This window comes from Otolemur garnettii, unplaced genomic scaffold (assembly GCF_000181295.1).
Source record: "Otolemur garnettii isolate 467f Iridium unplaced genomic scaffold, OtoGar3 scaffold00120, whole genome shotgun sequence".
NCBI lineage: Eukaryota > Metazoa > Chordata > Mammalia > Primates > Galagidae > Otolemur > Otolemur garnettii.
In genome coordinates this window covers 3,324,121-3,340,710 of record NW_003852515.1, presented here as the reverse complement: position 1 = coordinate 3,340,710, position 16,590 = coordinate 3,324,121, and the positions used below count along the sequence as shown (strand labels likewise).

The window sequence follows — 16,590 nt, the reverse complement described above, 5'->3', positions numbered from 1 at the left end:
ATGGGGTCAACTCATCTGGGCTCTTCCCCACAGCCCTGCTTCCTCTGCACTTTCTCACCCCTGCCCCATGCTTCCTCCCTTCAAACCTTCACCTGGGGTCAACTCATCTGGGCTCACTGTGCTTCCCTGGCACGTGGGCAGGTGAGCCGTAGAACTGGGTACTTCCCAGCACTCACCAAAGCCCCTGCAGTGTAGAGAAATGCAGCCAAGAATTAAGGTGGGAAGTTGCACGTTTAGACCTGGGCTCAGCCGTGTACTGCCAAATACAGATATGTCACAACCTTCAGTTCCTTCATTTGCAAAGTAATAATACCAGTAATAGCACCCACGGAGTTTGGAGGGGGGCTAAAGTGAGGCAGTATACATAGAAGCAACTGCAGCCTGGTACCTGGCATTCATAAAGCATGTAATAAATAAACTCCATGAAAATGCAACGTCTATGACAGCTCACACTTCTGTCTCCCACTGGGATGGTGCCCGATGGGCACATGGTGATTAATAGTGAGTGTGTCAGTGAATTTATGGGGGCGGGGGTTACAAAGCTTGTACACATATTTATGTTTGAAAACAACACTTCACTTTTCAGTCTTTGCCTTTTCTTAGAATCTTCAGAAATAACCCTTCCAGGAAATAATTAGGCATCTATCGTAGGTCTAACTTTTGTTATTTTCCTTTACTTTCCCTTATTACCCCTTCTATTCCCACCCACGGTGTCCACCCTCATGTGCGCAATAAATGGAATGAATGTGCCCAGCATTCCAGTCGCTCCCTCGTTAACTCTGTTCTCCCCCAAAACCAGATATTCCTTTTGATTTTTAAAAATGTTACTATTGGCAGCTAAAAACCATTTTCTTCCTTTTCTTCCTTTCTTATCTTTGCATCTAACTCCCCAGAGTCTGCGATTGCTCTTTGTCTCTCTCTCTCTCTCTTGAATCTGTAACTCATCTGGGTTTCTCTTTCATTTGGTTTGTTCTTATCTAGATGCTTCCTTTCTTCATTCTATTCAATCCATAAAATCTTACCTTGAAACGTTCCCCCATCCAATTCGTCTTATGAGTGGCATCAGAACCCAGACTTCCCAGTTGTATCATTCACGTTGTCTGTTCACCCCTCCCAGCCTAATCCCTTGCAGCGTGGACACATTTGCATTCCCTTCTTCTTGCTTGTCCTCTGTCCTGCTGTCTGGTCCTCGTGTTCCTGGGAGCAGGAACCCTCCGGGGGTGTCAGGCCCGGGAGGGATTAGCTGCCCTCGGGCGGGTGGAGTGAGAACATTGGACGGTGGACGACAAGGTCCATCCCTGTGTGTATTTCCATATCCTTTTTTGTTTCCTATCTTTCTTTCTTACTCTGAGATTTCCTTGCAGGACTTTATAGCCTATTATGTGTATGGTTAAGAGCCTGGAAAATTTTCTCTTGGTTTGATTTTTTTAATGTGCTTATTTTTTTTATTTAAAAAGTGTGTAGCATTCTTCTAAGCATTATCTTAAATCTAATTTTTTTCCTCTAGATGTGCTCAGGGAAGATCCTGAATTAACTATTGTCATTCCTTTTTTTTTTTTTTAAGATGAAAGCCTGATCCTCAGAGCTAGCTATCATTTTAAAATTACTATTACTAATTAATTTTTATTTATAAGTGGCACACCGTTCTTGCTTGGGAAACTTTCAGGCTGAGTCATGCTTTCACAGCTTCAGAGAAAGTATACATAATAAACACCTTTGTAAGTCACTTCTGTGATGTCCAGTTGATTAAGAGAATTAAAAATGGGGCTTCTAATGGTTCTGGCCAAAGCAAGCCGCTCATACAACTGTGGAAGGCCCTTGTCCATGGGGGAGACTGAGCATTTCCACCATTCTTCTCTGTTTATTTCCAGGCAGCACCTTTCACCAGAGACCTTTGGAGGCTTCTTATTATTCTATCTATGGAGAAACACTTTAGGACCATTGGTGTTTGTAGTGATTGTCTGGCATTGAGTGAATATTATAAGTCACAATATTTCTTTCCTTTTTTATTTTTTATTTTTTTATTAAATTGTAGCTGTGCACATTAATGCAATCATGGAGAACAGTGTGGTGTTTTCATATACAATTTGAAATATTTTCGCCAAACTGATTAGCATAACCTTCATGTCATTTTCTTAGTTACTGTGTTAAGACATTTATATTCTACTTTTAGAAAGAGTCACTTGTACCCTTGTAAGATAAACCATAGAGGTGATCCCACCAATCACCCTCCCTCTACCTATCCACTCCCCTTCCCCATATTCTTAAGCTATAATTAAGTCATAGCTTTCATGTGAAAGCTATAAACTAGTTTCATAATAGGGCTGAGTACATTGGATACTTTTTCTTCCATTCTTGAGATACTTTACCAATGAGTCCCAATATTTCAAATTAAACTTATGGTCTTCTTTTCTGAGACCAGATCAGAGGTGGGAAACTTTATCATGTTGGAAGGCTGAATTAATTTAGCTGCAATCAAAAAGACCACATTTGGCTGGACTCCTGTGGCTCAAGGGGCTAAGGCACCAGCCACATACACCTGAGCTGGCGGGTTCAAATTCAGCCCAGGCCCACCAAACAACAATGACGGCTGCAACCAAAAAGCAGTGAGCATTGTGACAGGCACTGTAGTCCCAGCTATTTGAGAGGTGGAGGCAGGAAAATTGCTTGAGCCCAGGAGGTGCTGTGAGCTATGATGCCACAGCCTGAGGCTCCGTCTCAAAAAAAAAGCCACATTCAAGAAACTTCAATTAAGTATACTTTAAAAGGTATATTAAAGGTAGAAATATCTAACTACTGTGTAGTTAATAATTTCAAACAATAAAAACTGATAAGCTCCAACTAATGGACACAATGATAAGTGTATACAGCAGCATATTCCCGGGGGGAGGGCTTCCCTGCAACTTGAACTTTACCTAACAAACACAACAATGTAACTTAATCATTTGCACCTCATATGAATCTGAAATAAATAAATAAGTAATACCTAAATGAAAACTATTTGTTAATTTTAAAGTTACTCTTTTAATGACTTTGTGGTGTCTGGTTTTTGGTGGAAAGCATTTGAATACCTGGTTGCAGCGTGGAGGGCTGCAGTTGCAGTTGATCTCTAGATGGGGATCAGGCATTCGTCACCTTGAGGGCTTCTTGATTAGGTAGGAGACTAGATTTACAGCTATGCGATTGGAAAGCAAGAAAATGTCCTGGGGCATGCTGTTGTAGCTGTGGGCATTCTACCTCATTTGTCCATATTTCAACTGGATGCTTCTTATCATCAAACAATCACTTTAATATGTCATCTCCTGAGAACTTAATTCTTCCCATTTGTAGTTCTTTAGGTGCCTCCGTGATATAAACTAGGTGAGGCTGAAATGCTAATTTGAGTGTGATGTCACGATTCTGAAAGTCAGTGAAACTTTCGTTTTATGAATTCTCTAATAAATAGGTCTATACCATCAATGACCTTTGCAAACTAGGGAAAGTGTTTATCTGAAATTTCCTTTTAAAGAAGTGTTATTGTGCTCTCTCCCCCTCCCCCCCTTCCCGCCTCTCTCTTCTACTCTCTCTCTCCCACTCTCTCCTCATCTCTCTCCCCTCTTCTCTCTCCTCTCTTCTCTTCTCTTTTTCTCTTCCCCTTGGTGCTGCTCTGCAGACTCCCTCCCCCACTAATAAAGACCTTTCATACAAGAAAAAAAATAAAATAAGTGTTATTGTAAAAAAGACAGCTTTTTAAAAATGCTTGGATTTTTTGCCATGTATCATATATAGAATTAGTTTTACCTTGCAAATAAGTATTTAAAGTTCTTTTGATTTGACATGCTGTCACACAGAAGTGAGGCATTCCCATAGAAACCTTTCAGTAATTCACAGTGCTGATTCTTTTCTTCATGAAGTTTAACTATCTGGCTAACCCTGGTCCCTGTGATACTTGGTGCACTTTAGAATGATATGGCAAATCCACACTGAATTCCTCATCATTGGACTTCAGCTTGTTACAGAACTAATGATGCCATGTTGCATTTGCCTGGATATAGTTAACAGTACTTACGAATTGTGGTGAAGTGTCACTAAACATAGTAGCTTTAGCACAGAAATTTTGCTGATACAAGATGCAAAAAAAGAAATGAGTGTATCTGGATCTTTGAATAATTTTTTAATCTGTGCAATAAATCCTTCATGATTTCTTGTCATGGAAAGTGCACCGTCTATACAGACACTCAGTAAACTTACCAAATTCAGGCAACTTCACAACATTTACCTTGAAAATTGTTGGAGGTATCTATTCCCTTGGTTCATAAGAGTGCCCAAAGCAAGTAGCTTTTCACAGCAAAGAAAATCTTCTGCTGTGCCTTGAATGAGGTATAAAACCTGTACTGAGTCAGTAGTAAAAAGTTGATTCATCTAAATCAATTGAATAATGCATACTTTACTTCTGAAGTATTGCATAAAGTTATTCTGTTAAATTGAAGGCTGATTTATGTAGCCAATCAGGGCTCTCTTTGAAAGAGGCAGTTGTTTCTACTTTGAAACATTATTGGGGTCTGAACATCCTCTGACGTAGACAACGCATTCTCTCATCTTTTCTACATCCCTGAATGGCTTCCCTTTTTTCCTGAGTATATAAGCTATTTTATAAGCTACTTCTTAATAAGAAATAGCTGGCATTATTTCTTATTAAGAAATAAGCTTATAATAGAAATAGGCTGGCATTATTTCTAGGTCTTATTGCTTCTTAAAAAGAATTGTCTTCACTTTTGCTTTTCATCTTTTAATTTCTGCAGTACAACTTTTGTGTCTCTCCCTCTGATTTAAAATAGTTGTGATCTGATGTTATACTGCTGATGAGCACCGAATTTCTTTAATGTTATTATTGCAGTATCACAGAGCAAGCAAATCGTCTTATCTTTAGCAGAAACAAGATAATCCTGCAATTCCCAAACCTCATTTAAAAAATCTGCTTTCTGCCTTCCACGTTCTCTTGGTCTTCTTTAACATAATGGGCTGTTGAGCAGACAGACATAAAAAATACCGTCAATCTCTGCAACTATTCACAAATTCCGCTTCAAATAGAAACACAGTGTACCATTGTCAAAAGCTGGCAACAGAGAAGTGTACTCACCCTCCATAAACTCTCACCAACCAGCCTCATGTGGTGGTGGTACCAGTCAGGTGGGTGAAGTTAGAACTAAACCTTGAATCTAGCAGCCCTCAATTTAGCCCACTGATATTCTAATTGTATCAGTAAATCTGGAAGGATTATTTCATTGAAACTTATTTTATTCTTTGGTATTTTTAATATGTTCATTTAAAAAAATAAAATAAAAATATAAAAGATAGATGAACAAAAGTGTATTAACAAAAATCACGCAAATGGATACACGCATTATTTTACAGAGCTGCCAATCTTGGTGTAGATGGGGCACATGAGGAGTAGTTTTGACCAATATATAACTCTGTGAGAGATGAGTGTGTGTGCTTACTTAGTAAAGAGCTATTTCCTCTGGGTGCATTATATAATTAAAGTCTTATTTGGTTCTAAGTCACAATCTAATTCAAACTGTCTTAGGCAAAAAGAAAAGAAAAGTGGAGAAATCTGGGGCTCACGTAACGTGTGCTGGAACCCAGGGGCCTCAGCAGTGGTGTCATGGATGCCTTCCCGTCTCCTGGCACCTCTTTCCCCTTTGTTGCCTACGTTCTTCCTTAGGGGAGAACAAAGGACAAACGGGACAAAGATGGTCAATAGCTGTTTCAGGCCTACCTCCCACCAGCACAGGCATCTATCAGAAAGAGAATTCGTTTCTAGTGATTACAGCAACATTCCCAAGGCGGGGCTGCCATCGTCCCGACTCAGGTGCATGTAACACCAGAGTGAGGCAGAGCTCTGATCGGGCAGGCCCAGGTCACCTGCTCCCTTCCAGAGCCAGCTGGGTCAGTCCCCCAACCACATGAACCAGGAGGAGTTGATTTTCCAGCAGAGGTGCCATTAAAAGCAGCTGTTCAGGCCAGGCCTGAGACATCCACCAGCAGACAGAGTCTGCACTGAGGGAAGAGAAGGGGACGGGCTGAATGGCATCTAAAGGAAGCCTGCTAGTCAAGAGGGCATGAGGGAATTAGGAAACTAAGCAAAGCTTCATAAATAACTATCAGGGACTCAGAGGACTGATGTAGACCAAGCAGTTAGTGCCTTTTTGATAAATAAAAAATTAATTATCTATTGAATTAGACAGTGAAAGTGAGGTAGGCTGAATTATAGCCCCCGAGGATGTCCCTGTTCTACTACTCAGGATTCTGTGATGGGGAGTGATGTGCTCTGACTTAGATTTTAAGTCATGAACTTGCCACGGTGGAAGGTCAGAGGTGGGGCTGGAGGCAGCGGGGGGTGGATCCTACAGAATGAAGTGGAAGAGGGGACAGTGACACAGCCCCTGTAGAGGTAGTAGAGAGAGGGAGTGGTCAGACACAGGGCCTGAGAGGAGAGCCCACCAGCTTTGCTGAGGGACTAAAGTAGCAGGGTAAAGAAATAAAGCAGAGCGACTCCAGATTTTCTGGCCTGTGTACAGGGAGTGGACAGTGTTGCCATTAACTATGATGTGAGTGGCTGAGGGTGTGTTGCCTCAATGCCAAGAAGCATGCTGGGAACAGGAAAGAGAGTGAGTATTGATCCAGGGTGCCGGGGCTCATGCCTGTAATCCTAGCACTCTAGGAGGCTGAGGCAGGAGGATTACTTGAGCCCAGGAGCTTGAGATTGCTGTGAGCTATGATGCCACAGCACTCTACCAGGGAGAAAGAGTGAGACTCTGTTTCGGGGGGGAAATAAAAAGTATTGGGGAGGAAGACAAAAGTGAATGCAGGCCTTGGAAGAGTAAATCAGCTGGACAGGAACCGTTTATCCAAAGGCAGCAAGGCAGAGGCAAGGACGCCAAGGCGTGGTTGGACAAGCAGAGGCAGGTACACATGTGGGGACGGCAAATGAGGAAGGCCCCATGGAATGGGGGTGCAGGCCCAGCCAGGCCAAGGAAGAGAAGAATGTTTGATCAAAAATCCCTGCCTCCCTCTCCAAATTCCTGATGCCTCCTGGCAATGTTACAGACACACAGGCACGCATACACTCACAGGCACACATACGCAGGAATCTAGGATAGTGCTAGTAAATCTGTAAAGGCAAAACTGACATTTGAACATATTAACATTTAAAACTACAGCTCAATGAAAGAGACTATAAATACTTTTTTGAAAGTGAAAGGCCAGAAAATATAATTTACATAGCTGGCAAAGGATTGATATCTAGAATAAATGAAAAGTTATTACACATCAATCAGAAAAATGGGCAAGGGCCTTAATTTAGCAATTTAGAAAGAAATGCGTGTGTCTAATGTGAAAGGACTCTTGGTGTCTGGGAAGATTTAAGAGATTGGAACGCGGATGTCAGTAGGGCATGAGGCGTGTTGAAAGAGTCATTCTCAGACCCTGTTGGTTGACAGTATGAATTAGTGGATCCCTTTGGTACACAGTTGCACTGTGGCTAGCAATATTGCAAAGGGGTAGACTCATAATCCAGCAAAATCCCTTCTGGGCATTTGTCCTGTGAAGATACAAGTCCATGTGTACAAAGAAACAAGTTGAAGAATGTTTATTTGGCACATGTAGCTATTTCAGCAGCTAAAACTGAAATGTTCGTCCTGGGCAGGGATGGCAACCAGAACACAGCGATGTAGCACTTTAAAAAGACCTTTGAATATGTTAATATGAAAAAGATCTCCCCCAAATGTGGGTAGCTAGAAAGAAATTACAGCACTTGCTTCATTTATTTAACCAATATCTGTATTTGTATATGTGTACTTATTTATTTATTTAAATACCTAGAAAAATATCTGGGAGAATGAACACCAAATTGCTAGCAGCAGCTACCTCCGGAAAGAGGAGTGAGGTTGCAGGGTTTGGAGATGGGAGTGGGGGCGACATTTATGTTCTGCATCTAAGGAACAACCCACCAGCTTTGTTTTTGACATGATATAGCCGTGTGCATCCAGGTCTGTGTTCTCACTCTCATCTTCCATCCACTTTTCTCTGACTCCCTGACAAAGGTGATGTGAAGGTGAATGTTGTGCCCAGCACACAGAAAAGAGAAGCCCACACTGTGCCCCAGATGCCCTGGGACATAATCTGAGAAGCGTCCACATGTTTCTGCTGGGCCAGCTCTGGCAGCAGGTTCCATGGAGCCTCCGCTGCCATGGAGAGAGCTAAAAGGCTCTCTAGGTCACCTCGGTGGACCAGCTGCATAGAAATTAATTAGAATCAGACCATGTCCCCTGTGGCTCAGCTCAGGGTGATGCCGAAGTCATTAGCAGCTGCGTTCAGCTATATCCGTAGCTTCATTCCCTGTCTTCTGGAAATTTGTTTCAGCAGAGAGAGGCAGGGAGACCAAGCTAGTGGCTAAGGACAGTAAAATTTTAATTCCCAGATAGTTCTTCAGGGTCACTGGGGCGGCAGTGACCTCCAGAGAAGGGGGCGTTTTTCATCAAATCAGAGATGGCAGCGTGCTTATTCCCCTGACCACGCGAAACTAAATTCCCTTTCTTATAAACAAGTGTGTCATTCCTCAAGCACAGGGGGCGGTGACCATAGCAACAAATCATCCAGATATTCCTCTGGTTGTTCTGTTTGTCTCTGGTGAAGCCACCCTTGCCACAATTTATGTGACCATTTCTATTGTAATGAGCTTTCTATTTCTCTTTTCAAACTATACCACAGGAACAAAGAAAGAAGCACAGAAAGATCAAGATACGAATAAACCTGCTATCTCATCTCCTAAGAGAGTGGCAACCTCAACCACCAAGCTCCATTCACCAGGTATTTAAAAAATAGAATGCGTTATTTGGGGAGAAGACTTGGACTTCATCTTATTCAGATGCCATTTATGAATGAAGTAAGGCCAGTCCATGTGCTATGGATGGTTGTTTCAGGGCTTTCATACATAAGCTGATGTTTCTGACTCTTCTTGAGATGAGCCAGCTGTTGGCATCATTTTCTCTTAAAATAACACGATGCTATGCTACCTTTAATCTTGTCTGTGTGAGAGTAACACAATGTTATGCTACCTTTAATCTTGTCTGTGTGAGAGTATCTGCTATTCCAATAGCGTGTAGAAATAATTTGTAATTGAACAACAGATTTTAAAGATCTAACCTCAAGAATAATCTTTTCTAAAAGGAAGAAAATTGAAAATAATGGATATCAGGCCAAGTGTGGTTGCTCACACCTGTAATTCTAACACTCTGGGAGGCAGAGGCAGGTGGATTGCTTGAGCTCAGGAGTTTGAGACCAGCCTGAGCAAGAGTGAAACCCCGTCAGTTAGCCAGATGTTGTGGCAGACACCTGTAGTCCCAGGTACTTGGGAGGCTGAGACAAGTGGGTCACTTGAGTAAGGAGTTTGAGATTACTGTGAACTACCACACCACACCACACCACAGCACTCTTGCCTGGGGCAACAGAGTGAGATCTGTCTCAAAAAAGAAAGGAAGGGAGGGAGGGAGGGAGGGAGGAAGGAAGATAAAATAATGGCTATCAAGTGACTTGTTGGTTTGTCAGAGAAGAAATCACTTATTTACATTCATATACATGTACACTATATAAAATTGCTTAAATGTTGAAAATCCTTTATTATGAATATTCATACTGTCAAACATTAACCCTTTCATGGACTAGTATGCAATATAACCTCAAAACATTTTTTAAGCCCCAAAATAGTGGCTATAAGAGCAGCTAGTGTTTGAGCTCTTACTTCTCATCAACCAGGTGCTGACCCATGCTCTTCAAATGCATTCGTTTATTTAAATGCCCACAGTAACTCTGTCTCTGTGAGACATTGTCCCCATTGTAACTCTGTGTGCTATTGTCCCTCCCTTTACATGTGAGGAAACTGAGGGACAGAGAGTGTCATTAATTTGCTCAGAGTCACAGATAATAAGTAGTAGAGCCTTGATCTGAGCCCAGGCAATCTGGATCCTGAACTTGCATTTTAGTCACTACAGCATTAACCTGAAAGCTTGGAGAATGGAGAACGTATTAAAACATCTAGTTAATTAATGATTTATAGAAAATAGGCTAATGAACACACATGAGGGTCCAGAGACACAGTCTCATACCTAAGTAGGGGAGATCAGGTCTGAGAATCCTGCATAAATCTGCAGTTTCTAAAGGGCAGCACACTTAGTGGATGAACAGGAGAAAAAACAACCCCCCCCCCCCCGCGGGAGACTGGTGATGGCAGCTGCAGCTCTGAGAGAACAGCCCTCCTTGGGGACCTCTGACCACAGGTCCTCCCTGCTGCAATTTAAGAGCTGAGTCCATGCTACCACTGTGCTCCAAAAACACAATTTAAAATGCTGCAATCCTTACGGCCACTTAGCTGAACAAAATGTAAAATCGTTATACATGCAAGGAAACAAACCACCATGAATAAGGTTTCTATGTTCTAGAGAAGAGAGTAAAAATTGTGCGTAATTTTTTATTAAGTTAAAGTATTTGTTAAAAATTCTAGGATAACCAATAAAATATAGTATATAGTTCTGAACCAGTGGAGGGGGAAAGTTGGGAGGAGAGGTTTAAAAATTCAGTCCATACAAATGGAGGCAAAATGGAGAGAAAGGGAAAATGGGGAAAGGAAGGAGGGAGAGAGGGAGGGAGGGAGGAAGATAAGAGAAATTAGAGTAAAATAAGGTATTAGGAATGAACGCACATATGCACATTGAATATTCATGAATTAAACTCTCTGGGCTAAGTTAAAGATTTAGATTACCAGACTGCATTCATTTGTTGGTCTGTCACAAAATGTTTAAGTCGTATTTTATGTTGTAAAGTCTACCTTTAGACTGTTTAGAAGTAAGAATATTAAACATTTGAAAGTAAAAGAATACAAATATTTACACCAAAATGTACTAAACAAAGGAAAGTTTGTGGTGCTCTAGTTGTAAAACTTATCTATTCTATTGTAGAATGATTTAAAAATACTAAACTACCCATGTTTAAAGCATAGAACTTGGTAAGTTTGGACAGGTATACACACCTGTGAAATCATCACCACAAGCAATAGCACACATATCCTGCATTTCCTGGGGTCCCCTGGTAATCCTACCTGGCTACCCTTGCACAACCCCACCCCAGTCCCTGAACAAACACTGACCCATTCTATCACTATGGATTAGTTTTTATTTTCTAAACTTTTATAAATGGAATCATATCATATGTATGCTGTTTTTACCAGCTTCCTTCACTCAGCATAGTTATTTTGAGATTCATTCATGTGGCGACCATCCATGCCTTTTTATTGGTAAATAGAATTCCACTGTGTGAATACCACAGTTTATCCATTTACCTGTTTATAGAAATTAGGTATCCCCGCACCACACACACACACACACACACACAAGGATTTAGCTATTGTAAGTAAAGCTGCTAAGCACATGTGTACATATCATGGTGTGGACATCTTTTTTCATTACTCTTGGGTGAGTATCTAGAAATGCAATGTCCCTGTTACATGGTAGCTATATGTTTAACTTCTTAAGAATATGCCAAACTATTTTCCAAAGTGGCTGGACTATTTTATATTTCCAACAGTAGTGTATAAGAGTCCCAGTTCCTCCACATCCTTGTCAACACTTGGTATGATCGGTCTTTTTAATTATAGACATTCTAATAGGTGTGTTATGATACCGCTTTGTAATAATTTGCCTTTTCCTAATAATGATGTTTTTTTGACATATGAACAAGATATTTATTTTTTATTAGATCAGGACTGTGTACATTACTGCATTTATGGGGTACAATGTGCTGATGCTGTGTACAGTTTGGAATGTGGACATCAAACTGGTTAACATATCATTTGAATGATACGTTAATTAAAGATTTTGATGCTGAGCATCTTTCTGCATGTTTACTCGACAGTTGTATATGTTGTTTGATAAAATGTCGATTCCAATCTTTTGCTAACTTTAATTGGGCTGTTTTCCTATTATTTAATTCTGAGAGGTTTTTATATATTTCAGACATAACTCTTTTATCAGCTGTGTGATATGCAGTTTCCCCACACACACAGTCCATGGCTTGTTTTGCATTCTTCTACCATGTGTTTTGAAGAGTGTATACTATTAATTTTAATGAAGTCTAATTTATAACTTTTTTCCTTTATGGTCCCTGTTTCTGGTGTTATCAAAAAATTGTATAACCCACAGTCACAAAGATTTCTCCTTACTTTTCTTCTAAAAGATATAACGTTGTAGTTTACACTTAAGTCTCTGATCCATTTGTGTTAATTTTTGTATGTAGTGTGAGGTGTGGTTTTAATTTTTCTTTCCTTTTTTCCATAATGACATGCATCTGATTTCTGTTGCCATTGTTACGTCTTCTGCTTACACCAGGTTTACTAACTGATATCATTAGTTGGAGATCTTTCTTCTTGCTTCTTTTCTAATGTGTGTGTTTAGTACAATAAATTTTCCTCTATGTACTGCTTAAATTACAATCCACAGACTTCAATATATTGGGTATTCATCTTCACTGAGTTTAGAATATTTTCAAATTTCTCTCTTTGATTTATTCTTTTACCTATGATTATTTACAAATATATTGTTTCCTTTGCAAATATTTGGAGATCTCTAATTGATTTCTAATTTCTAATTTCATTGTGGTTGGAAAACATACTTTGGGTGATAAAAGAAAACCCTATTCATCTGTGCACAGTACTTTTTTTTTATTTTATACAGTCTCAAGCTGTTGCCCTGGGTAGAGTGCCATGGCGCCATAGCTCACAACAACCTCCATCTCTTGGGGTCAAGTGATCCTCTTGCCTCAGTTTTTATGCTTTTATTTATTTAGTTAGTTAGTTATTTTCTGAGACAGAGTCTCACTATGTCATCCTCGGTAGAGTGCTATGACATCATAGCTCACAGCAACCTCAAACTCTTGGGCTTACGTGATTCTCTTGCCTCAGCCTCCCACGTAGCTGGGACTACAGGCACATGCCACAACACCTGGCTATTTTATTGTTGCAGTTGTCATTGGTGTTTGGCAGGCCTAGGCTGGATTTGAACCCACCAGTCCCAGTGTAGGGGACTGGTGCCCTAGCCGCTGAGCTACAGGCATCGAGCCAAGCCAGATTTTCTGCTTTTGGTAGAGACGGGGTACTTTTGCTCCTCGCTTTAGCTGATGAGGTCAGGCTGGTCTCAAACTCGTGAACTCAAACTATCCACCCGCTTCAGCCTTCTAGAGTGCTAGGATTACAGGCGTGAGCCACTGTGCCCTGCCTGTGCAACACTTCTGATGCCAAATGTGCAAGTGTTCTACACCAAGAAATTCTCCAGTTCTCTTTGGACACTAATTGGGGGTCCTATAATTTGATTCAATTCTGATGCTAATGACCCAGAGTTAGCACCAAACCCGCAGGTTAAGGCTCAATCTCACAAGACCGTCCCTCAGATGGCAATTGCGAGTAACAAGATGCTTACATTACCCACACTTGCCTGACTTGCCTGTAAATGGGGAGTTCCCACAACTCCCTCCTCAGGTTGGATACAACAGCTCTGTTTACTGTAACAGCTCACAGAACTCAGGGAAGCTTTTTTCCTTATGTATACCAGTTTATTATAAAGAATATGATAAAGAACATAAATGAACAGCTAGATGAAGAAGTACAGAGGTTGAGGCCCAGTGGGCGTCCTGAGTGCGGGAGCTTCTATACTCACAGAGTTGCTGTGCCCCCCCCACCAAAACATCAATGCATTTACCAACCCAGAAGCTCTCCACATCTCATAGTTTAAGGATTTTATTATGAAGCTTCATCATAGAGGCATGAATGACTATTAACTCAGTCTCTAGCCTATCTTCCTTCCCCAGAGGATAAGGAGACAGGAGGCTGAAAGTTCTAAGCTTCTAATCATGGTTTTGCCTTTCTAGTGACCAGCCCCCATCACGAAGGTGTTCAGAAGCTACCAAGGGTCTCTCATTATAACAAAAGTTGCTTCTGTCACCCAGGCAATTTCAAACGATTTAGGAGCTCTGTGTAAGGAACTGGGGTCAAAACCAAATATTAAAACAACAGATTCTCTAAGTATCCACATCACTCAGGAAATTACAACACTTTTTGAAGCTCGGTGTCAGGAATTGGGGGCAAAGACCAAATACATATTTCTTATTATGTCACAGATGACTTGAATCCTTTTAAGTGTCTTGAGGCTTGTCTTACAATCCACAACAAGGTCTGTCTTAGTAAATGTTCAATGCTTACTTAAAAACAATATCTATTCTGCTGTTCCTATGTTGAGTGTTCTATAAATGTCACAGATCAAGTTGGTTGATAGCAGTTATTGAAGTCTTCTATACCCTTACTGGTTTTCTGTCTACATGGTCTATTAGTAGGTGAGAGAGGGCTTAAAATCTCAGACTGTAATTGTGGACTTGTCTGTTTCTCCTTCCAATTGTATCAGCATTTGTTTTTTCTGTTTTGAAGTTCTGCTATTTAAGTACATAAATGTTTAGTTTACCATTTATGAGTTGCACACTTTATCGTAGTGCAATGACTCTCTGTATCCCTGGTAATAGGCTTTTCCCTGAAATCCTCACTCATTAAAAGAGCCAGCTTTCTGTTGGTTTCGGCATGGTTTAGTCTCTTTTCATACTTCCCCTTTTTGTCTATTTGTCTCTTTAGCAGGTTTCTTATAGGCAGCATATAATCAGGCCCTTCCTTTTTACCTGATCTGAAATCTCTGCCTTTGATATACATTTTATGTTATGACGAATTTGATTGGGATTAAATCTGCCATCTTGCGATATTTTCTATTCCAACTCACATTTTTTTTTCTCTCCTCCCTCTTTCACTGCCTTCTTTTGCCTTGAGTGGTTTTTTATGATTCTGTTTATCTCCTTTGTTCACATATTAGCTATCTGTATCTTGGTTTGTGTTATTTTAGTCCTTGTTTTGAGTTTCCTAAAATTGAACGTTTAAACTTTTAACCTGCTACGTTCAAGTGGTATTACATCACTTCACATGTGGTAGAAGGATCTTACAACAGTATATTTCCAGCCCTTTCCCCCCAGAATTTGTCTTACTGTTGTCAAACATTTTGCTTCTATGTATGTTCTGAAGCTACACTATATTGTTATTATTGTTGATTATCAATGCTCAGTTTTCCTTTAAAGATATTTAAATGAGAAAAAAATTTTTTAGAGTCACTCATTTAGATGCCATTTCCAGGACTCTTTCTTTGTGTAGACTCATGTTTCTTTCTGGTACCATTTTCTTCTGCCTGGAGGACTTAGCATTTCTTCTGCTGGAGGTTTGCAGGTGATGATTTTCAGGTTTTGTTCACCTTCATTTTTGATAGATATTTTTGCTTTGTTCAGAATCCAGTTGGAATTATTTTAAAATATTAAAAAATTTTGTTCTGCTGTCCTCTAGCTTAAACGGTCTCCCATGAAAATTTTCCTGTTACTTCTGTCTCTGGTGCCTTGTACATAGGCCTCTTTTTCCCTCTGGTATTCTCTTTATCACTGATTTTGTACAATATGAACACAATGAGCCTTGGGATAGTTTTCTTTCTTTTTTGTACACCTTAGGTTTGCTGAGATTCTTGGATTTGCTTTCATACTGTTTTTGTCAAATTTGGAATATTTTTGCCCATTGTTTCTTCAAAAATTTTCAATCCCAGTCTCTCCTCTTCAGGGACTTTCGTGACATACACGTTAGGCTCCTTGACGTTATCCCACAGCCTCTGTCCAACTCATACTCTGTTCATTTCTTATAGTCTTTTATCTCTGTTTTATTTTGGATAGTTTCCTCTTGCTATATGTTCACTAATCTTTTCTTTTTTTAAATATCTATTTATTAACTCACACTTCTATAGGTCAGACATCCAGGTGTGACTTGACTTGTGTTCTCTGCTCCAAGTACCATAAGCCTAAAATCAAGATGTCAGCCAGGCTGAGTTCTTAGAAGCTCTGGAGAAGAAACATCTGCTTTCAGAGTCAGTCATGTTGATGGTAGAATTCAGCTCATTTGATTGTAGCACTGAAGTCTCCGTTTCCCAAAGTATCACAAGGTTAAAATCAAGATGGCAGCCAGTCTGAGTTCTTGGGTTCTCTGGAGAAGAAAAATTCACTTCCAAAGTTGTTGGTAGACTTCAGCTCATGTACTTCTAGCACCAAAGTTCCTATTTCCTTGGTGGATATCAGTCAGGGACCACCTTCAGCTGACAGAGTCACCCATGTTCCTTCTGCCTCCAAGTTATGGAGAAGATGAATGATAATGCTTGTAAAGCACCAGCATATTGGAGCTCTCATTCTTCCATGGCTCCAGCCTTCTAGATAGCAAAGACCATATTTTAAAGGGGCACAGGATACTCTGATGCAGCTGTTTGATGGTGCTGTTCTGATAAAATGGCAGCAAAATATCTCCATGTTCAAATGGGCCTATCAAGATATCCTTATTTGGGCTCGGCGCCTGTGACTCAAGCGGCTAAGGCGCCAGCCACATACACCTAAGGTGGCGGGTTCGAATCCCCAGCCCGGGCCCACCAAACAACAATGATAGCTGCA

At 40.5% G+C, this 16,590-nt stretch overlaps 1 protein-coding gene across 1 annotated transcript in view; it reads left to right on the top strand.

Moving 5' to 3' along the window:
* Window positions 1-16,590, top strand: part of MTUS2 (microtubule associated scaffold protein 2) — a 406,145-nt gene that overhangs the window by 238,727 nt on the left and 150,828 nt on the right. The window contains exon 6 of the mRNA XM_012810001.2: window positions 8,752-8,850. Within this exon, the coding sequence (XP_012665455.1) occupies window positions 8,752-8,850 (99 nt within the window). The remainder of the gene's footprint in view (window positions 1-8,751; window positions 8,851-16,590) is intronic.